General features: G+C 35.0%; 1 protein-coding gene across 10 annotated transcripts; it reads right to left on the reverse strand.

Annotated features, from left to right (window-relative positions):
- Window positions 1-621: 621 nt before the first annotated feature.
- LOC139989924 (acyl-CoA Delta-9 desaturase) lies at window positions 622-15,321 on the reverse strand. Of its 10 annotated transcripts, XM_072008641.1 has the most exons (9): window positions 14,462-15,321; window positions 13,650-14,335; window positions 13,475-13,540; window positions 13,310-13,388; window positions 6,391-6,794; window positions 3,340-3,470; window positions 2,862-3,067; window positions 2,568-2,753; window positions 622-2,032 (listed from the first exon to the last, which is right to left on the reverse strand). In XM_072008641.1, the coding sequence occupies exons 5-9, from the start codon at window positions 6,650-6,652 to the stop codon at window positions 1,717-1,719; spliced, it is 1,101 nt and encodes a 366-aa protein (XP_071864742.1). In that variant the 5' UTR covers window positions 6,653-6,794; window positions 13,310-13,388; window positions 13,475-13,540; window positions 13,650-14,335; window positions 14,462-15,321; the 3' UTR covers window positions 622-1,716. The 10 variants fall into 10 exon arrangements, with proteins under 10 accessions (XP_071864742.1, XP_071864741.1, XP_071864743.1 ...); XM_072008640.1 differs by having other exon boundaries at window positions 13,310-13,540; XM_072008642.1 differs by having other exon boundaries at window positions 13,475-14,335.
- Between the last annotated feature and the right edge of the window lie 7,835 nt (window positions 15,322-23,156).

Here is a 23,156-nt window from a genome sequence, read left to right on the forward strand (position 1 = left end):
AGGTCGATAATAAATTTTGCGATATTCATTACTTTTTTTTCTTAATTCGATTCTAACAGTAGTTTAATTAGATTTTACACAATACAGATTTTGGTGACATTCAAATTAATATGGAATACATTTCAATCTCATAATATCGTGGGGCATTCGTATCCTGACCTGTTGTGCGATTCATGGATTCTTTAGAGTATGTAAAAACGAACAGAAAGCAATTCTCAAGGTAATAAAAAGAAATTGAATATTTATACCTCATTTGCATATGGCCTTTGTTCAATTTCACACAATCGATTCTTCAATACAATAATTAAACAGATTCATGCAATTGCTCCATTTATAATTTTATGCAAACATTTCCTTTTTAAATTCCCATGCTGCTATCATTTAACATTATTTCTCTAATTATTTTTAAGAATGTCGCACAGCTGTGTTTTACAATTTTCTATATTTAGTTTCTAGATTTATTTTCAAGATAGTTGTTGAAAGCTTAGGTATTAAAACTTGTTCCAACTAATACCTAGAATATTTTAATTATGATAACTGGAACTCTGGAACTATGGTAACAAACATCGCGATATAAACAAAATTAAATATACGTTCTGTAAAGAAGTCCAAGTGCATTCATTGACATTGTACATATATTTTATTTCTTATTTAAAAATAGAAACTATTTTGTACATTATGCTCACAAACACGGCTTGCCTTAATCGACTAAAAATCGATTAACGATAAGTTCATTAACTTATGAGACCGACTTACAAGTTTCTCAAGTACGAAAAGTTGCAAATTATTTCAAAGAACACATAGCGAATTCTTCTATCAACAATCTCGTGAAGATCGTACATCCAAAAAGAAACTATCGTAAGAGACGAAATTCACCTGGCATCTTCCAAATTTCTTAATACGTTCAATGCGGGAGGATTTTTAAAATCCCAACCACAGTGACGAAAATTTCCTCAGTTTTCTTGTTTTCGCTTAATCGTATTTGAAAATGATTGGAAATGTATTATTCAATATTGAAATTCTTAGTTTGGTTACAAATATTTAAAAATACCGATATTGATATATATATATATATATATATCAAATTCTTGAATTTCTCGCGTCACTGAGAAAGAATAAATTAAAAGGAGACACAAATTAGGTCTATATCGTAAGAAAAACGCGCGATCAAGAATCGTAGAAAGAAAGGAGAAACCGTTGGAAGACGGTTAGAGCGATAGATGATCGAGCATGAAGATCTAAGAGGTTTACAGATTTTCGATATACATTGTACTTCAAGGTTCCCAACTAAAAGGATCAATATATAGTGTCAATATTTATCGATAAACTACATTTTCGTTAAGAACCTTGAAATATTGACAATATTATTGTTCGTCTAATGGCATAAAGTGGCTATCGCCACTATAGAAACATTGATACATTGATACGCTTGATACATGTATCGATTTCGTCGCATTGAAGCAGCTTCTGCTCGATACATATAATACTTACAATAATAACATACACACACACACACATACGCATATATATGTATGTATATATATACATATAAAACAATAACATATAAAATTCACCGAACGACACAAGAAAAAATCACAACATGGTAATTCATAATTCGTGTCACACACTCCTGTACGTTCAATTGTTCAATTGTTCGCAACACTCGCGGAAATAGAAGGAACACAACGTCAACGTGTAATCACTAAGAATACATTGTCACTCTTTCTTCCTGTCCATCTGTTTTAATTCCTGGAGATCCTCAATTGGAATGTCGGCATCACCGTAGCCCCAAACATGACTGCCATCGCCAGATCTGACCGCTCTGCGCCGAACCATCGCTGGTGACACGTATTTACGATTGTAAGCCCAACCGATGTGTGCAAAAGCGTCGATGAAGCCCGTAGTCAAGTTGAACGTGTAGTTGCCAAGTTCTCCAGTCTTATAATCCCACGGAAATACGTGATGAAAGTTGTGCCAACCTTCGCCTAGGGCCGCGATCGAAACCACCACGTTCTCCACTGGAGAGATGTATCTGAAAAATTTGCAAAATTTTTATTTGATTTTGAAGAAGAAAGCTCTATCGGTAGAAGTAATATCATTTGAAGTATTTTACGACGAAGGAGAATATACATAGAATGCAAGTTTCACGAAACGAGAAATCTGATCGCGAAAGGCTGCTGGGTACTTAGTTCTGAAATTAGAAGTCATACGAATATATCATGCTACTTTCAGACTTAAAACAATGACGCAGAATTAAATTAATAAATCCCCTCTGAAATGTATGGAGAATTTTTGTGATCTCGTGGGAGAAAGTTTCTTTGATGGAGGTAATTTTGTGCAAAGTATTGATTTCACGATAATGGAGAAAATTTTTTTTCTTTGTACAAATTCATATCTTGATGAACACTCAAATAAATGGATGCTAATCAGAGATTTATTTCGCTGATTAAAATGAATGGAGAACTGAAATTTCACACGTGCAAGCGTGCGATGTCGTCTTCCAGTAACTCGAAACATCATAATTTCGATATTTATGATTTGGAATTTATTAAAAATTGATTGCTTACTTATCGTAAGGTCGTTGGCCCCACATGTGAGCCACGCTATTCACGAAGAAGGCTATGTTGAGCGTAACGCAGAAACGAAAGTTGAAGTTCACCCAGAAAGACGTCCAGACAGATTCTGACCAGAAGTAGCAAGGCACGCCGACCGGAAATCCAATGGTTAGAAGGGCAAACAGAGGTATGTAGTATCTATAAACGAATATATCGCTCAATGAAACTTATCAAATTATTGGAATTAATTCTTAGAATTCAGAATCATAAATTGTCGAACAATATTTTTTTTCTCGATGGATTTACCTTTTTTGCCACATGACAAGTGGATCAGCTTCCAAGTCGCTCATGTCCACTGCTTTTCGTTTTGCGACGACATCAGGATGGGGTGTTGTAAAAAGCCAGCCAACGTGGGCGAAGAAAAAACCCCTTTTCGCGTTGTGGGGATCCGCATCGGTTTCGCTGTATTTATGATGTACCCTATGGTCCAACGCCCACGCGTACACGTGTTTCTGTAGATGAAAAGTGTTCGTAAATCATTTAGATATCGTTAAATATTTAGGGAAATTAAAAAAGAATAATTATATTTCGACGTTCGAATTTTTTTTAGAAATTTGTTAGAATAATTTAGCTATCGGAAATTAATTTCGTAGAAATTTTGGTCGCAGAAAATTAATCTTTCGGTAATTGGTTATTGAAAATTCGTTTTTAAAGAACCAGCTAATTATTAGAAGATAATTTTATAAAAATTCATAAGAATTGGGATGAAGAGAAAATTACGAACTTGTCCAGTTATGGTGAACAGTAATATTAGTAAGAATCGAAGAGGCCATTTCGCTTTGTACGCCCTGTGGGACCACAACCTGTGCGCCCCCGCGGTTATACCGAAACCGGAAGTGTATATAACCACGAACGCTGCAACAAAACGCATCATAATATTCATAGCTCTGGCTTTTGAGTCGAACGTAACAAGTGTATTTCTAGTTCTACTCTCGCATCAGATATATTTATAATCTAAACTTGATCACATACAATGTATTCACAGTAGAGACATATTTATATTATGCAATATATTTAATTTAATCATCTAAGCAGTAGCCTGAAATCCTCGGAATGACAAGACAAAAATTTATTTCTGTCTTCTGTGTTCAAAATTTTTATTATCGTACCGATTATCGAACTTGATACCATTAATTACACCTTTAGTTTTCTCAATCTCTTTTATCCTCTCCAGTTCTAAGAAAAATTCTAAAACTTAATTTAATACCGATTAATCCTCGTTCATACAAATCATTCGATCCATCAAACTTATTTACGATGTACCTTGCAAATTGGAGAAAATATTCCACGATGATCAACAGTTGTTCGTTACAACAGCCTTACATAATGTTTCGGAAGCATAAGAAACGGATTAAATTTGCGTATTTTTAACACCACTCAATCAGATTATTTCCAGTTCGTTCATATTCTCGCTTTCATTCATCTTTCTGCCTGTTTTGAATATCGCGTGAATCATTATCAAATATTTGAGGATTTGTGCGTTCCACACGCGCGGTTAACCAAAATCAAGAGGAGTGTTCTGATTCTAATATTAGAAGGTGATTAAACTCGAGAAAGATTCGTTTCTGTACTCTCATTCGTGCTTTTTTCTTCGGGTTTTCCACATTTTTAAATATTACGCTCTACATTCAAGACCTTAGTATTTTAAAGATATGACAGTTTAAACGGGCGAAAGAATTTTTTAATTTCTATTTCTCGAAACGAAACGAAAATTTTGTAAATTTCTATTTCTTAATGAAAATAATTATTTGGTGAAAATAATTAATTCGCGGATTTCAACAAAAAATTTTTATAAACACTTTATTTTATCGTATTTTGCGCTGTACGTCAGAGTTATTCGTGTTATGGTCGAGAATTAGTTCGGCTTGTCGAGCATCGATGACGAAGTCCACGTAATTTGCGAGGCCAAGAACAGTGTCATAGATTAATAATAATCGGAAAATGGCCTCGGTTTATTTCTGTCGTCGGTTCGAATTTTTGCAGTAGAACCGTTCCGAAGTCAGTACGCAACGCACTTCCGTCGTGGCTCTCGTTTCTGAAATGCATTATGTAATGATCGAGACACAAAAGTTTCATCTAATGATTTACATGTCGCTTTCTATCGTTCCTAATCGTAGAGAAAGTATGTTCAAATGTTAGTAGAATTTATAAACGTGAGCAAAGAACAAGGATATTATTTAGAAGCAAGATATTATTGGAGGAATTTTGACAAAACCGCTGTTTGGAAGACCCACCTCCGGCGATCTTAACTTCGACTTATTAAAAACTTGTTAACAAAATAATTTTTATAAGTAGAACGTACGCTTTTGACACTAGGTGCACATTTCAACAGTTAGCACGTGTTGTATACAATTGTTCTCACATTTACTGTTTTGTTTTGATTCGTATTAGGTTTGAGTCAGTTTAATCTTCGTCGGCCTTACTCAGGAGTGTGATCCTGATAACGTATGTGATGGTCAAGGTCACTGGAGCTCAAGCTCTTTAAATAGCAGTTTTATCGACGTTTTTCTTATACCTCGAATTTTCCCGTTTTATTCCTACGCTTTTTTATTTTTCTAATTGCTAATACAACTTTGACAAGAATATCGTAGGATCGAAATTAGAATCATCGATGACCAACAATATATATTTATATATCCCCTTCCGTGAACCTCCGCGGTCGATACTTAATCTGATTGTTAAGTATTTCGCAGAATTTTCGCAGCCGAGTTAACTATTTTTCAGTACGATACGTAAGGTATGATAGCACAATACCTATTGATTTCTGAGTCTGACCTATAAGCACAATGCGTATGCATATGTATATTAATCATTGAGAATGCTGAATAATAATAAGTAATAACCGATGAATCAGACAGAAATAAAAATTTCAATGTTTTATCGATTTGATAAACGAATTATCTGAATATCTGATGAAATGTGACCTTCTATCCTGAATGAGAGTCGTGAAAAAGTAATATCGAAGTATCGAAAAGAGTAGGTGTGATTATATCGCTGCTATTGTTTTATTCTTTAATTTAATCTTCTGTTATGTCACGCAATCTATCATGCTGATACTACATCATCTTCAATGTAGAGTATCGTGAAACGATTCTTACATCGTGGATTACTCACTTTGGATTACTCCTTTTGCATTTGAATTTCAGTTCGATTAAACTTACTTATTTCTTATTTCCCGCTATATTTTTATTTCTATTATCTCCTTTTTATACGATATACTTATTATTTCGCTATTATACAATTTGTCCTACGATCGAACAATTTCATACTCAAGGATACTTTTTTTTATCCTTGATTGACGAAAAATAAATATTATCCTTCCAGCAGCTTTCTAGGTTATAAAAAAATCAATTTCTTTCCTGGATTCATACGGCGCGTCATCGATCGTATACAATATACAGTCACCCGCAAAAGTCTTCGTACATTCTATAAAAGGTTTCTTCGAAAATCAATTTCATCTGAACGAAGCACATTAGAACGTCGTACAACGACCACATATTGTTACACAGATACACCGTTAATTTTTTTTTTACACGCAAAGCAATGATAAAACAGTTCTTAGTCATCTTAATTAATACAGAGTGCAATAACTTGGCAGTCAAATTTTCTAGCATGTCGTTCGAACAACAATCGCTTTTCTCATATGGTAAACGAAGATGTTCGTGAGTAACTGTATGCACACGGTATATCGTTGAATACGACAGTGTGAAAGATACGGAATATTCCCTCATCGATAATAATAAGCACGAACAAACATAGTTTCGATTACACTTACCCCATAACGTGGTAAGAAGCTTAGCTTCAGTGAAGATAAGGTATAATCCGTAAATGCAGCCTGCGTGAACGAAAATTAACGCGATGAAATCCGGCCACGTGATACGAGGAACATATTCCACTTTACTGCTACGATAAGTTTCGTCAACCGCCAAATAGTCGTCCGTTTCAGCCAACTTACGATTCTTCGAATCGTTTTCCTTATATTCGTCTTTCAACTGCGACACTTCGCACGCTGCAACTCGATCCTTGCTCGGAGACATTTTTATTTCACTTTTCACGAATTCGTCGGAAAATTCTAATTCAATGGAGGAGGAAGATCTTCAGACGTTGTTCAAATTTATTTCTTGCATCGTAGTTTCTTTCGAAGGTGGTGATATCAGTTGGGTCGACGAAAAATATTTTCTGTAATAACAACGGGTGAAGCGATTATTTTTAACTTTTTATTCTATAGTTATTATGCAATCGAAGCTTAATGGAAATATAATTTGAATGTAAAGTATACATCCTTCAAGAAGAGCAATTCTATCGTGATTTTTCGTTTGACTTAGTCATTCGTTAAGAATTAATGTCGCGTTACACCGAAAAGTTAAACGAGATTGATAGCTGTTATGAACGATCGGCTTCCTTCGGTTTTCAACCATCGTTCTGCAAGTTTAATTCGATTTTGAAATATACTTCGTACGTATTTTAAGAAATTTTCACAATTTATATTCCATCCTTTCATATATAATATATTAGTTCGGTATTAGATTATTCGGAAGTTTATTAAACCAAACGGGTTGTGTATTTACCTAATGACAGACTTTCCTTTTGGGAACTTAATTCGAATTATAATCACGTGTCTTTGAATAAAATTCCGCAATTTGTATTAGTTCCTTTACTATGAGTTATATATTATTTAGGAAACGTGTTGAACAACTGCGATAGTTTATCAGTAATAAATTTCTTCCCTTTTTTATGTAATAAATTGTAGAAACAACGTACAATGTTTCTTCCGGCTATGCGATCTGTGTAGCTTGGTTCTACAATAAATGAATACCTATGAATCGTTCAATCACTGTAGGATATCACTATACGCAACCAATGGTTGAGAAAGACTGAGTGATACAGCCCGACTGAATGTTAAACGATAAACTCTATCGATCGTAGATATTGCCATGTGTGGTATCACTACATGCGTTGATAAAATAATTTATTTTCAGATACTCATTACCATCGCACGTGATTGTATCCTTGTATTTTGTGAGTATCTTTTTAGTTTACGTATCAGTTCCGACGATCTGCAGAAAGTTCATTCACGACCTTTATAGGTATTTTGTAAAACGAGAAATTACAACACTGAATTTTTCTATTGCAATTTGCAAAATTACCAAAGTTTCTAGATATTCAAGAAGATGAATTTTCAAATAAGTTCCTGGTTTGAATTAAATATTTTAATAGAATAATTGTTGCTATAGAAACACCGTTACATGTTATGTGTATACTGACAATGTTTTAAGTGGTGTACGTTTATCGCAATTTGTACTTTCCGATGATATCTGCACCTGCTTCGAAGAATTGCCCTATGTTACGTTAGGTTATTGGTAATATTCTCCGAAACGCGACAGCAACGTTCAAGCATCCTGTCCTTTACAGATATATTGGCTAAAATCTATTATTTACTAGATAAAATATAGATGGACAATCGGGTCAGGCATTAGGCTCGAAAATAAGGGACAAGCAAACGAAATATTTCAACGCTTCTACAACGACACATTGAACTAGAAATAACTTAGAATCATAGATAATAATGCCGAAAATCAATTTAAACGAAATTAAAAAAAAATACTTCTTGTTCGAATCGTCAAATAACGATTAAATATCGTAACGAAAAATGATAAAAGATATTTAACTTTTAATTTGTTTCGTTTCTAAATATTTAAGCCTTAACTATAGAAATTTTGTTGCTACTATCGCAAATAATTTTTCTTCTTAATACGCGCGTAATCATCTCTTTTACAAATCCTAAAATTCCCACCGTGTTACATTGTTCCAATAAACTTAAAACTCAAAGTCCTTTCAGAGACGATTGGTTCATGCCTAAAGCATAAATAAATTTTTCACCAAATGGTTTGATTTTGCTTCAACTTTCTTTCATATCGTGCACCACGAGGAGTATTAAAGGGGCGGGAAGAAGGAATGTTATCGAAAAACGTTCTATTAGAAAGACGAAAAATAGCGGAGAGCAATGTGTCTGGCGCCAGTCTTTCCGAGTATACGGATTTCATATTCGTGTTCTTACTTAAACGTATCGTGATTCTCGTAAAAGTTGACGTAGTTACGAACGTTGATGAACACTCAATAAAGGAAACGGATACAGGAACGATACGACTGGCGCCACGTATCTTGAACACTAGGGGGTGGAGGTAATACTCCTTTGCTATAGGTGATGTTGCTCGTTTTTATGTTGATGCGTTAGAAAAAGATGCACAGTAAAACGGAGAGAAGGCATTCCGTTGGAATAATTAATTAAGAAGATAGTTAAATTTTCTAAAGCAGAATCGATATTCAGGGAAGATATTATTCTCTGTTCGGTTTTAGATCATGCGGACGATGGATATATGAATATACTTTCTTTTTCACAATTTTCGACTTTTCCACTCTTCCAATACGAGATAGTTATATTACGAAATGAGTTATGGCCCCTTGTATTTCGCGACGTCGCGAGTGCCTCGTTATTTTTCAATCAACGCGTCCAGCTCGTTCTCGGAACTCGATCAGACGTTCACGGAAAATTACGTTACGAATCGAAACGGTATTTACGAATCTCGTTAACGACCCCTTGATTGGACAATACGTGCCGCCTATATGTAGGCGACTCGTAAATAAGTGTAAAACTACTGTGTCAGACTTCGGCCAAAAACGTTTGGCCACGTTTCCATGACGAAGAAGATACTCCTTGGAGCTTTTGTACCTAGGAAATGCAAAACTTGCTTTGCTAATACGCTCGGTTAATGTCCGACTGCAAATCGATACGGTACGTTTGCCGTTTCGGAAAGGATCGACCCCGTTGCAAAATGCAAGAGCTCCCGTCGACTGGTAGATGGTGCAAACTCTTTCGCCACCCTCTGCCCATTGCTCTACGTCTTCTTGTATATAGAATACTTGCGCGTAATGTATACCTCTGAGATGTTGAAAGAAGCACGAAAGGAGCATAAATGTTAGGACAAATACGGTCAAATACAGTCGTCGATTTTGAGAAATATTTCCTTACGTGACGTGATGATACAATGACCGTAGTATTTAACGATCTAAATATTATCCGTATTATTATATCGATTTCAACGAAGATATCCAGAGAAATATGTAACAGGCATTCAGAGTATTAAGAGCGACATGTAAAACTTATCTTTAACTTATAGAAGCCTCGATACGAATTATACAAAATCGTACGAATGAATTATTTAGAACAGAATACTTCCAGAAACTATTTTCGAACAAAGATTGACACAGCTCTGCATCGTTTACTTCAAAAACACGGAGCAGAGATTTACAAAGTTGGGGCCACCAGGATTTTAGCATAGAAAGTTACGACGGAAATTTGCCTCGGTAATAGACTGTTTATACCGCGTGACTTGGAAATTTTTCGCCAAGTTTTATACGTCGACGTCGACGAAGTATTGTTCTTCACAGGTACGATACAAAGTTATAATCGTGGACGATAAATGGTGGAAAATTCGCAAAGTCTTGCACGTCGATCTTGTAAAAAGGTACGGACTTCTGGATCTAACTGTAGCCAAGTCTGTCGGAGTGATAAACATGCCAAAGCGATTAACTTTATGTAGTGTTTCTTATGGAATTTGATGTTGAATTTCATTGAACTATGTAATAGAATTGAAATATTGAGTCTCAGTTTTCTATCGACAAATTTGTCTCATTCATTTAGTTAAAAAATATATTGGAAATTAACGCGTACACTCAGCGTCGAGTTATTCCTGGCCAATGTTATATCAATTTGTAATAAACGTTTTTTTTTTTTTACATTTATCAAACAAGTTATAATATACTATTAACGCGTAAATATTATTTTTTCCAATAATTAGCATCGAAATTTTGCACCCCGAGAATATTTCATAAGGAACTATGCATTAATTTCCCGAACAAATATATACACGTTTTACATATCAATTGCGTTTTAGAATTTTCACCATAGTGTCAATCTTCTCTGCAAACATTCCATCCTGTCTTCGTTATTAATTTTTTTTTAGATTTATTTTGGATCTATCAGCTCTCAAAGAGACACGCGTAAATATCCAGTAAGATCTAATACAATCTAGAATTGAATTTAATCATCGTAAAACGATCGTGCGCGAAATAAGAAACTTGATTAAGAATAATTACGTGGAATACACGGTTGGAGCTTCGCCCATTATTTTTCTTTTATTAAACATTCGTTATAGCCATGTCCTTTGGTAAATGAAGATTAATTAAACCGCAACACGATAAATGTTGGTAATTAGCTAATGTAAAGAGCCACAGCATGTCACGAGTAGGGAAAAAAGAATCTTAAGGCAAATGTTGCAATCGATGTAGATATACAAACACAATAGCGATCGTATTTGATGGAGAAAAACCGGAATACGAACGACAGGAACGATTTTCCTTCTTCCTCGTCGGGGGAGGGTGGGCGTCTTAATGGAAAAAGACACCGTTAAGAAGAGACAATTTAGAAACTCGTAAAAAGGCGCGAAGCACTTGGCATCACAAAACTGCAAAAAGATTATTTTCAGAGTCTTGCCGCGCAATAGTTTATCAACTAACATCGCTGATATTAAGGAATCAACAAGTTACACGCAATAAGTGATAGATATCTTCTTTACAATTTTTGTTATTTTACTTGTGACACTTGTCACTTATGAAATGCTTAATAATTACTAATTTCTAATTTGTAATATTCTCTCCAATAATTGTCTATATTTTCGATACTGGACATAGATTTATGGTTGTTAGTAGTAAAGAATTTCGTGTATATGAGAAAGAAAATTCTGCGATTCATAAGTTTGCAACGATCTAGAAAATTCCATTTTGCAATTTTTCTACTTTTTATCGCAACGAAGCGAAAAACAATCGATCAGCTTTCGATATTTCAAACGCGTTATTCGCTTACAAACCCATTTTAGACGACATTTAAGGACAAATAAGAAAAATAAAGAAGGGAAATAGATTATCGACGATGCGTTTATACAAGGCAGTACGTGAATGAATACATCAAGATCGATTAGTGACGCACGAGACTAATAACTATGTGTTTTTACAAATGTGGGACACAATTTCTGTGTCGTGGCTCGCCTTCCATTTACGACGATATAATCTTTAATCAGAATTTATTGTTGAGAATTCATAGTTCACGGCCGAATCGTTCTTCCCTTTGGTAGGTCATGATTCTCTATTGAGGTCGATGTGAACCGATCAACCGATGACAATCGGAATAATATCGTTCGTAAACTGTAATAATTTCATTGAACAATTTTTATTTCTTATTGATCTTCGTTGTTTTTAAATTTACGTTCTATCGCAGAAAAAAACAGAAAATGAAATAAAGAAGACTGAGGTCAAAGTTCGCAGTGATCTTTAAGTAATCGCAGGTCTCATAATCGAAAATGAATAGGTGTCCGTGCCCGATATTACGCCACTTACGAGTAATGACGTATACTCTTTGTATCTATAAAGACTTGTTACGAGTCTCTTAAGGCTATCTGATATAGTGATGAATCATTTGAACACACAAGTGTAAGATGGATACACGCACTGTATTTAAGACGCGACCACATAAGACCAATCATCGATCTGAATTCCTATGTAACGTTTTGTAAACGAATGGCGAGCTGGTCTTTTTGCCTTCGGTCTCGCTTCTTACGTGTACGTTAGGATTTACGATTACATAATTGAAAAAAATGACAGCTTTGTACTTAAATAAAATATTGATCGATCGTATGATCGAACTCGAGCAAATTCAGTTCAGGCAAAGGAGCATACTGTTTCTGCGAATCTTCAAATAGGATCTTCAAAGATAAAATTTGTAATAGAAAATCTCGTAATTGCGATCATTGAAAGTTTATCGAACTAGTTATTATAACTAAATGTAAGTATCGCGTAATTCGCGATCGAAATACGTGTTTTATGTTACTATGAACTCGTACCTCGATTATGCTAGTATTTCATTCATAATCGAGGAACGGTTTAACCATCAATCACTACCGATTTATGTTTCCTGTTATGGCAATTTCCATTGGAACGCCCGACTTAGAGAAGCACATAACTTTTAACCTTGATTATCTGAAATCATTGAAGTCGTAACAAATTTATTTCCGTTTATAGAATTCGTATTTTCCATTAGGGTAGATTAGCACGAGACGAATATTCCATTTCAAAATTGTTAGAAATTTTCCGTCATATGTACGCAATCGTTATGTGAAAAATTTGTTACATCTTGAAACTTTGAAATTTGCAATGAAAGTATCTACATATGTAGATACTGGCAATTTTGGCAAAATTGTTATTGATTTTTATTAAGACAAAGAGGTATATTCTATATATTCGTTCATTTTCGGCGCATTGTTTTAATTATGATCATTCATATACAGTTTATTTAAAACACGCTAAACATTGGTAGTTCTAACGTTGGTAAAATGAAACGAAACACACGATGCTTCTAAACAGACGTTTACGTAGTATTATATAGCACAGTAAGACATTACACCAATTCCTCGCGAAGTGTACGTAGCTAAAAAATTATTTGATTAAATAAGAATTCCACAACGCATACGAAGCCAGCGCCTATAAATAATTATTCTCATCATCGCGCTCCAAGGCTGAATCTAACATGAACCACGTACGAGTACAAGTATATTGTATATACGTGATACAGGTGCACGTACTATGCAGCTGATGATGATCCAGCGGATCACGTCGATGTTTTCACGTGTCTCTTCAAGCCAAATCTAACCAGATGTCGATCTAAAAATATACTCGAAAAATAGAAACATCGCTGTCCATGGTATCGGCATAGTCGTCTATCATATTAGCGTGCATCGAATGCGTACCTCGCTGAGGTATTGTCGTTCGACTGGCGCAGATGGGCGTTGCGATATCGTTCGTGTAATTAGGATCTAAAGGGGCGTTTAGATTAATATTATTGCCAAAATATTTAAGGTTTTCGACATTGTATCGTCGATATATCGATAGATATGTACATCGGTGGTCTAGAAAGACTCTTACGTAGGATAATGTTGAGAACCATAAATATCGACAATAATATTGATCGTCTTTAATTCTCCTCTACAATAAGATTGCGTCGGACGCAGTTAGGGTATCCCACATTGCAGGCTGGTTGGAACACGGTTAGTAGTTTAGCCAAGTAGCAAGTAAAGCTGAATTTACGTTGCTCGCATTGGAGGATCATTGCGGATGAGAGGAGAATGAAAAGGACGTTTTTTTATGAATCGTTCATAGCCATCATCCGCAATGATACAGTGTAAATTTGGTTTTATTTGCTATGTACTTAAATATACTTAAACTATTCGCCGTGCCTGAATCAGTCTGAAGAGGCCGATCCTTGTCAACAACTTTCGAGGTCATTCAAGCCAGATAAGAAAAAGATTCCGCTTTGACTCTTAGAAATTGTGAAGGCAAGGCGTGGATCAATTAAACTGACGTGTGTGTATACTCTCATACATACTTACGTAAATTGACGGTAGAATTAGATATTCAAGATGTACGTAGAAATCGATAAGAGATATTGGTTCGTTGTCTCGTCTATGTCTCCATACGATTTCTTTATTCGTTATTGATTTAACGAAGAAAAAAGTACAAACTTATCATAGCGGTTATGAGTTGCACCTGTTTACCTTCCACTTGTATGACGACACCACTTTATGAATCATTTTTTCCTCTAGCACTCGATTCTGTTTATTAAAAGCGATCAAACAGTCATAATTTAACACGTGCATATCGTTGACAGCTATCAGTTACATACATTTTATCACCGGTATGACGATTATCTAATCGATAGATCTTCGCGGTACACTTACCTTTCCAATATAATTTTCTGTCGAATACCCACATGCAAAATCCATGAAAATTCGCATTATATATTCGTAGTAGGCTTCTTTATTTAGCCGATCTTCGGATCAAATGATTCATCGTCATATTTATCGTATCGCGTTATATCACTATTTCAATGATTATCCGATCTATCACTCACTATAACGTGCTTGACTCTTAAACATGGTTTTCCAAATCTCCATTAAACACGTCTTATTTGAAAATTCGGAGGAACCTCGCGCCGGAGGAGCATTTCGTAGCATTTATCAGTTCACATTAAATCACCATTTAATAAGATTATCTGATCGCTTATGATTCGTAATATCCGCTTCTTCGACACGATTGTGTATGTTTTCACCTCGCAAACTCCAAGAAACTTCCAAGAAACCTCTAAGCATCTGATTAGAACCGAATTGAAACACCTGCGATGGCGCGACTACTATCACGACGAATAAGTAGAATTAGACACAAGTGTTCTCTTCAGGTGTTTCGCGGATCTTTCGAGTCGATCAATTACATCGTGATAAGTCTCAACTGGAAGTTCTGGAAATTGGGGTTTTACGATCGCGACATCGCATCAGTCGGAACGATCTCTGATAGCGACGAAGATTCTTCGAAATAAGGAGAAGAACTTTTTCGAAGAATTTCGGATATCGATCGGATGAAGGTATTTAGATATGTGGTAGAAATGGATTACAGTGTGACACCTGTTACTTCGTGTGATTTCTAGCCGGTTGCATGCTTCGTTCCGCGATCCGCGTGGAATAAACACTGTTCTGATCGCAAACTCGCGCTCCTCGAGTAACAAACTCGCTCGTTCCGTGCGCGTGTACTCACGCCGCCACGAAACACGCCGACTATACACGGATTGGCACGAAGCATGGGAATCTTTGGTTAGATCTGGTTCCTTGTGTTACACAATACGTTATTAGCTAATAAATAATAATTAGCTATGTTTTTAGAAATGAATACGCATCATGCGAAAGACTTTTAGTAAAAAATTTAAAAAATACCTCTCAGATGTCAATGGAAACGAGAAAACTGATATTTAAATTTCTGTATAATATACATATGCTCGTTTTGTGAATAGAAAATGATGTATTTTTTCCGATGTTCGAATGTTATTAACAAATTTCCTTGAATCCTTCGCGGATGATGACAAATGTAAGAGATATACGCAATACCTCTTTGGAAATAATTATAGAGCTCGACGATGAAGAGTTTCCACGGTATGTGTTTTTATTTTTATATAACATAGTCAACATAGCATAGGGTTCTTCGGTGAAATTGAAATCTCTTCGCTCGACGAAATAGTCGCTGGTCGACGTAATTCTTCGTTGAATTTCACACGATATTTTGTAAGGAGGGAAGGTATAATTCTGCCACGAATTTTCACAGTATGTTCAAAAACGTAACTTAAATAAAGGATGCAAATTAATCCTTTGCATTCGCGAAAATTTGTGATACGATCGATCCGCAACTCGAGAGAAGATTTTATACGGTAGACGAATTGATGAATTTCATCGACGTTAACCGTTTCTGAAAAAAATGAAATACTAATCGTATGTTCTGATCCTAAAATTAAGGAACTTTCAGCAAGTGCGTCGTAATCGATAAAAATTCTAAAATTTACAAAATTCTATTTATTTCTTTACGAATTCAAATCACCAATTATTGGTACTTCTGACAGCAAAGTTCTCGTGTAATTTCTTTTTCATTGTACAATATTCGTACTCCGAGCCATCGTAAAAGGAAAAATCTCAGGAAGATCTGGAGATCGGTGATGTTATAAAATTTAAAGGATAACTAGAGATACTAGACGCGTAAAATGCTACGCGACTAGTTACGTTTCTCGCTATGTTCTTTGATAATTGACTATTATAAATGTACTAAGAATATGTTACTCGAATTGATACGCTAAGCGTTACGCGAAATTCTAGTAGCGTTGAAAAATATCAGAATTATCAATACAACGAGGAAGCAAAAAGTAACGTCGATTTCATAATTGTTCATGCATTCACATGCGAACATCCCCTTTGTTAGTGCAAGGACGAAGAAACAAAGCGTTTATCTTTATTATTATTCGCGGACGGTTTATTGGAAAGACATCGTTGTATTTTATTAGCAAAATATTGCAAAATATTTATTTCTATATAACTGTAATAAAATAACTTGATTTTTATCACTTTTAAATATCTTGTTTACACAAAATCGATAAGTCTGGTTCACGTATTAAATAGCGTTTTTAATTCCGTGATGTCAGATGTTTATTTTTTAAGATTATACGTCAGTCTGTAGCAGTAGTTACACAAGAATCAACCTTGCGAGTCTATTATACCAGTTTGAATTCAAAAGACGCGTTTAAATAAATGTTTCGAATATCTTACATCAATTTTATCCTTTGTTATTATTAGCAGACATTTCGAAGATTATTTCAAATTCGTATTTTCATTAATAATCCTATGCCTGATCATCGATATTATACAATTTTGAGCAAATTTGTCAATCCTATCGTAGATTCTGTTATTTCAAAGATTATTTCGATGAACTCTTTATCTTCGTTAGTATTACCTTAAATCTGATTACTCGGAATATCGTTAAATATTGGTTTAAAGCATCTGATGATAATGGGAATACATCATGTTTCTGTCGTGTTAAATAATTAAAGTTTAAAGATTAAAGTTTCTAATAACAGGTAGGTAGCTCGTAATCGGTATCGAGTTCAGATCTGTCTTAGCTTCGAGAATCTAAATATAACTCGTTGAAAGCAAATTATAATCTTTAGAGTTAATCTTATCGAGAATTTATTTTTTGCGGTTTATGTAAATTCGTATTTTAATGAACGTAAGTGAAGAAATGACACGTAACTAGAAATTGGTTTTATTCTTCAAATGTTCTTCAATTTTTATTCTTCAAACTAACACTCTACTTTGCGTATCTTTAAGTATTATGTCTATTTTGTACGTTTTAGTGTATTTCAGTTCGCTATGTATGCATAAACATCCGGAATTAAGTTATTATAGTTATTTAACAGAAAGAGACGACGAAGGCTGTTATCATTGTTACGTTGCGTGCAATCGTAACGTAAAATTATTACAGAACCACTAAGAGAACCGATTCTTTGATTTGTTATCAAGTAACTAGTTATCAAGATATCAGGTACGAATAATCCCACAACAAAATGAATCACGGATATAATATTGAAAAAGAAGATTGTTTATTGTTTCCGTCTAGAGTACAAATGCCGATAGTCGTTTTATCGTTACGTATTACCTATTTTAAATGCGCGATATCATGCTTTTTTACAGCCGTTCAATTTTTGCATGCTTACAATTAGCGACTTAGCATAACAATTGAATCGTTTAATTATAGTCTTAAGAAATTTTAAAGTCGTAAAGAATTCGCGGACGAATATTTTCTTTTCTTTTTTTTTTTTGGAAATTATTGGTATAAAAAATTCTCAAAAGTTTACTACGATGATATTGATTGAATCGATGAAATCTTTACCTAGGTTTCATTTCCTTAATTACGTCCATAAAGGTGAAAAGATACATAAACTAAAATAACTGAATTTGAAAATTCGAATGTAAATGTAACCATAGCAAGAGAGAAACTCTTTATCATCGATCAGATAAAGGACAGATCAGGTCACCTCGTTCATCTTCGTATCACATTCTCTGAGATACGATTCAGGAGATAATAGATGTTTAGTTATCTCTGTTTTCGCAATGAACCTCTAGGATCTAGAACGGTGAACGTAAAAATTACATATAAACTGTTAAACAGCAGTATCAGCAGTGACTGTGGGTCACACTATGACCCAAGACAAATTTAATCCAAAATAACTTCGACCTTAACACAATGAACCGTATTATCGATAGATTCATCGGACAGAAGTCTCCGGAGAATACAAATTCGCAAGACAACTCAAACGCTATTCAACCTTCCTACCTTACTGTTCTGTTGAGGATGCAACAGATCTCATCAAAAGAGTCTTCCACAGGTACCATATGAAAACAGTTTTCTTTATTCATATTAAGATATCACAAATCATCAGCTCCTCCAATAACTAGAGACATCAGATCTCTATAAAATGTCCTGTTCACGTGGGAACTTGTATATCCGTGAAACTGGAGGAATGTGAGCGCATTGGTCACAGAACACGAGAGAACATGAACCGAAGTATACGACTGTGTATACGACAGCAATAGCAGAATAGCAACTAATTACGGAGCAATTTTCATTTTTTAAGCGATCAGCTGACAAATTAAAAATTCCGTTAACTGATCAGCGAATCCGGAAATCCACGTCATCTTAATCACCGGCTCAGAGGTTCCAATCGGAAATCGTCGTCATCCTGATTACCGTTCCGGAACGACCTACTTAAAAGAGTGTTTTTCCAGGATCATAGCAGTATCAGTGCGACAACCTGACGAAGCCAGTCGCAATGCTGGCAAAAGTTTGGGATTATTTTCCTTTTGATATCGGCTCTTTTCCGGAAGCTTCAAACAGCGTTAGACGAAGCAGAGTTAAATGTACGAACGTTAAGCGCAACAGAGTGAATATTTGTAAGAAGAAATTACGATAGATAACGAGAACCAAAGGTTAATAAGTAATTATGAGAAATCTATGAATGTTTACGTATTGAAATGATATGTAAATTCCTTTTTCCTTTGGTAGAAAATATTACAATTTTAATTTTATATGAATCAGATTTTTAGCTGTTATGCACGATTATTCTTGTGGTAATCTGCCATTCGATACATTTTATCACAGTGATAAGTCGACAATTAATACCGTGAAGGTTTTAATTACTTGGCAAAAAATATACAAACTATAATAATTATTGTAATTGCCACGAATTCGTATTTTTATTGAAAGATATCTATACCCTCGTGTACAAACCTGACAGAATCATCAACAAATTTTATTTTTGTCTTAATGAATTTCTTAACGAGTTTTTGCTTTAACGATTTATTGTCATTACTTATAATATTCTGCGCCTTTGTAAACGTAATTAATGAAACTATCCGAGAGTCAAATATAACGCGCTTATCTGTCCCTAGCAATTTTCTACAGACTGTACTCCGTTCCCTTCAACAAACTAGATATTAAATTATAATTAATAACGAGATATAACATTGCGTATGAAGGACACATATTTTACAAACACATAATATGTAATAATTTGCGTTTTATACTTTAGACTTGCAACAATTTCAAATTTTCAAGAAATCTTCCAACAACATTTCAAATCTCTCAACAAAATCAATTTCGTTATCCTCCGTGAATGTTATCGACGCAGTCGAACGAATAAATAGTTCCCAACGCCTCCGTTATTGATGCCGGTGGCGCTACGCTGAATCGTGCGCTTCTGAGGTCCGGGTACGCTGGGTTTTTCGAATCCATTAAACATTTCTCGTAGACTACGATTCTTTCGCTTTTTTACTGCAGTAACGCGCATGTACCGAGGGGTAGCTACCCTCGCGCGGACCACACGGTTTCGACACGATAGAGGGAGAGAAAGGGACAGGTTGGGAGATAGAAAACCGCAGTCTAGCTAGGGGGTGGTTCGATGGTCGCAACCCCAGATATTACAGCGCAGTTAGGCTCGTTTTCCATACTGATTCGAAGTTATCGACTGATTTTTTCACCGGGTGATCCATGAAGGTGGTTTTTCTATCTGATCGAATATCGGTGATTTACTTACACTGGAATTAGAAAGTGTAATTGCACGTTAAGGATTGCTCATAGACAATGTTGTTGCTAGGTTATGATAAATCGTATCGAGGTGATAATTGACGTGACTGTTTGCTGTTTGAATTTTAAGTGGATAATATTGGATAGAAGTTCGTTTTGATCGATGATGGGAGATATTCATAGAAATAAATAGGATAGAGTATCGAAGTGAATTGTACACGCGATTTAAAGGATTAATAAGCTACCAGGTGGTGAAATTTGTGTTGTGTAAGTTGTTTGACATCGGTCGTGATATTTAACTCGGATAATTTTCATCCTTATTCGCGTTGCACTGAAGTTAAAGTCTCGTGAAAGTTCATGTGGGAAGTTTGTTAATCAAAGAGTTCAATTTTTATTCGAAGCAAATTGTTCAAGAATCGCGGAATATCTTTTTCATATCCTAGGCGAGACAGGTAACATTATTTATGAGTATCTTTAACAGTGTGTCGTTAGTCGCTGAAAAATAATGCACGTATTCGTGAAAAGCAAATTCTATTCTAATTTCAATTTGTTTTTCATATGATATCTCATCTCGTCGAATTAGTAAAATAAAGAAAATATAGAAATTTATTACTACACAAATACTGATAATATTGTATTGGAATTACGCAGACGTATAACTTAACCTATAATATAATTATAACATACTGTTAATGTTTGTATGGTACAAAATATATACATTGTAATATTTTTTCACTTAATAATCAACAGTATAATATATAATATATATTACGTTACAATTTACAAGTATATTATTATAATTATAAAATCTTTTATATTATCTTTGTTAAATTTATAATTCACTAGTGGTGACCAGATGTTACAAGGCGAGAAATTAAATCGTACAATGCTCCAATGGCGCTGCGTCTATTGTAACGTTCAATATTATTATTATTTCGAGGAAAAGTTATATAAACGAAGAAAAGTTATTAACACATAAAGATGCTTCGATGTTCGTTCACTTTCTTATACAGAAAGTTTGAAAATTTTATTTTTATCTTGTTTCACGTCCCATGCATGTGTACGTGAGACTTAATTACTAGTTACTAGGCAGAGACACGATTTTGCCCATACGATGTTTGAAACTTGTTGAATTTTTATTTCCAGCTACTAGTTATTTTACTATTTATTTTTGCCAACTTTTATGTAGGAATTCGCTTATAGACAGCTGCAGATAGTAACGATATTCGTAAATTTATAATTTCCAATTTACTTATATTTACCTCATTTGTAATTATGCTTATCGATCTACGTTCCCATACGTTTTATTCTTTCCAAACGTTCACTCACGACATAATATATCCATGCATATTTATCTCGTACAACACTTATAATAGAACCGTGAATCTAATTACGTCGCCATACTGTTCGTCGCAATTAAAGTAATTAATAAAATATAATCGTTAATTGCTCGAGCTAAAGCCTGTAATCTCGCATTCGAAGAAAGTAAATTGCTAAATACGTGTATCGCGAAATAATACAATAATCTAGGAACTAAACACTAAATCGAAGAAATTCGCAGAAACTTTGATCGGTTTCGTCATCTTAATAGCTCCACGTAAACTTCACAAGCATATCTTATATATCTTCTTGCTTCCAATCTTAGAAATTTTGTCATTTCCATTATTTACCGTGATAAACGTTTGGCGATCGCCTTTAGCTCGAAAGACAAAGCCTGTGTTTCGGTGATCTTTGCTAGCAAGGATATCATTATTAAAAGCACTAAATACCATACCTGATATTGACAAAACCACAAACGTGGAAAGTTCTTCAATCCGCAAATCATGCGTTAGACTCTCGTTATTCACCGCCAACAAGAAATATTTTCCGAACATCTTAACGAACCTCGTGTAAAACAACGAATGCGGAGCTTGGATTAGCTGCAACGACACTTTGTCAGCAAAAAGCTCCTTATCGGAGGCACGAAGTTCGCAGTCATGTGTCAGTGGAGCACAATCTCTGACACGTGAATCGCGTCTGTTGGAACTGTACACTTTCTAAAGTATACAAGACTCGCTCAATTTTATTTTCAACCTAAACCAGCCGTGCGTTCTTCTCGCGCGTAATAGCAGATGCGTACGAGAGCTGAGTACCGTTTAACAGGTATGAATTGCCCGAGGGCAACTCGAAAGTCCAGCTGGTTTCGTTCGAAACGGAACTTCGTCTCTGAACTTTGTGTTCCCTTTTTCATACTCTTCTGCAGACATCCTCTACGCTTATTACTGTGTTCCGCTTCTTCATCGACGACGAACTGCACCGGATCATTGAACAGGTTCGATCAGATTCGATCGCTAGAGAAAGTTTCATTACTGATCTTTCCTTTTTCGTTGCTAAGATAATCGGAGCAGCCGTTGAGAACGTTTCGTTGTGGTTCCCGACGGTTGTAATTTGTTCGCCAGCCTCTTGGTACTTGTTGCGTTTCGACGTGGACGCGCAAGATATCGAAGGAACTGCTGAAACTCGTTTTTCGGTTGTAGGTCAAGTTGATTTTAAGTGCGATACAAGAAATCGTACGCTGTACATTAAGTGACTTCAAATCTTGATTAACGCGATGTTAATTTGTCTTGGTTCGCAGAGTAATTTAATCTCGGAACACTAATACAACTTTATGATAATGATTATCGATGTTAGCGGTGTTTGGAACTTGGGACGGTAGTTAGGTTTGATACTGAATGTGATTTAATTAATAAAATTAATTGCATTGACTGCTTCGAACGTGGTTTATTTGTGGAAAAATAATTATTAGAGTAAGGATCATCCGGAATTTACGGCGATAGTCGTTTTCGTTTCTTCGTAGTTCTTTTAACTTGTATTATTAATTGCGTTTGGTTTCGAATATCATAAGTATACCGGACGGATAGTTTTCATCCCAAGTTAGGTATTTGGAGAGATCGATATTTCTATGTACTTTGTGGCCGCACTTATTCGCCACCCCTTACTGCG

This window comes from Bombus fervidus, chromosome 8 (genome assembly GCF_041682495.2).
Source record: "Bombus fervidus isolate BK054 chromosome 8, iyBomFerv1, whole genome shotgun sequence".
Classification (NCBI taxonomy): Eukaryota; Metazoa; Arthropoda; class Insecta; order Hymenoptera; family Apidae; genus Bombus; species Bombus fervidus.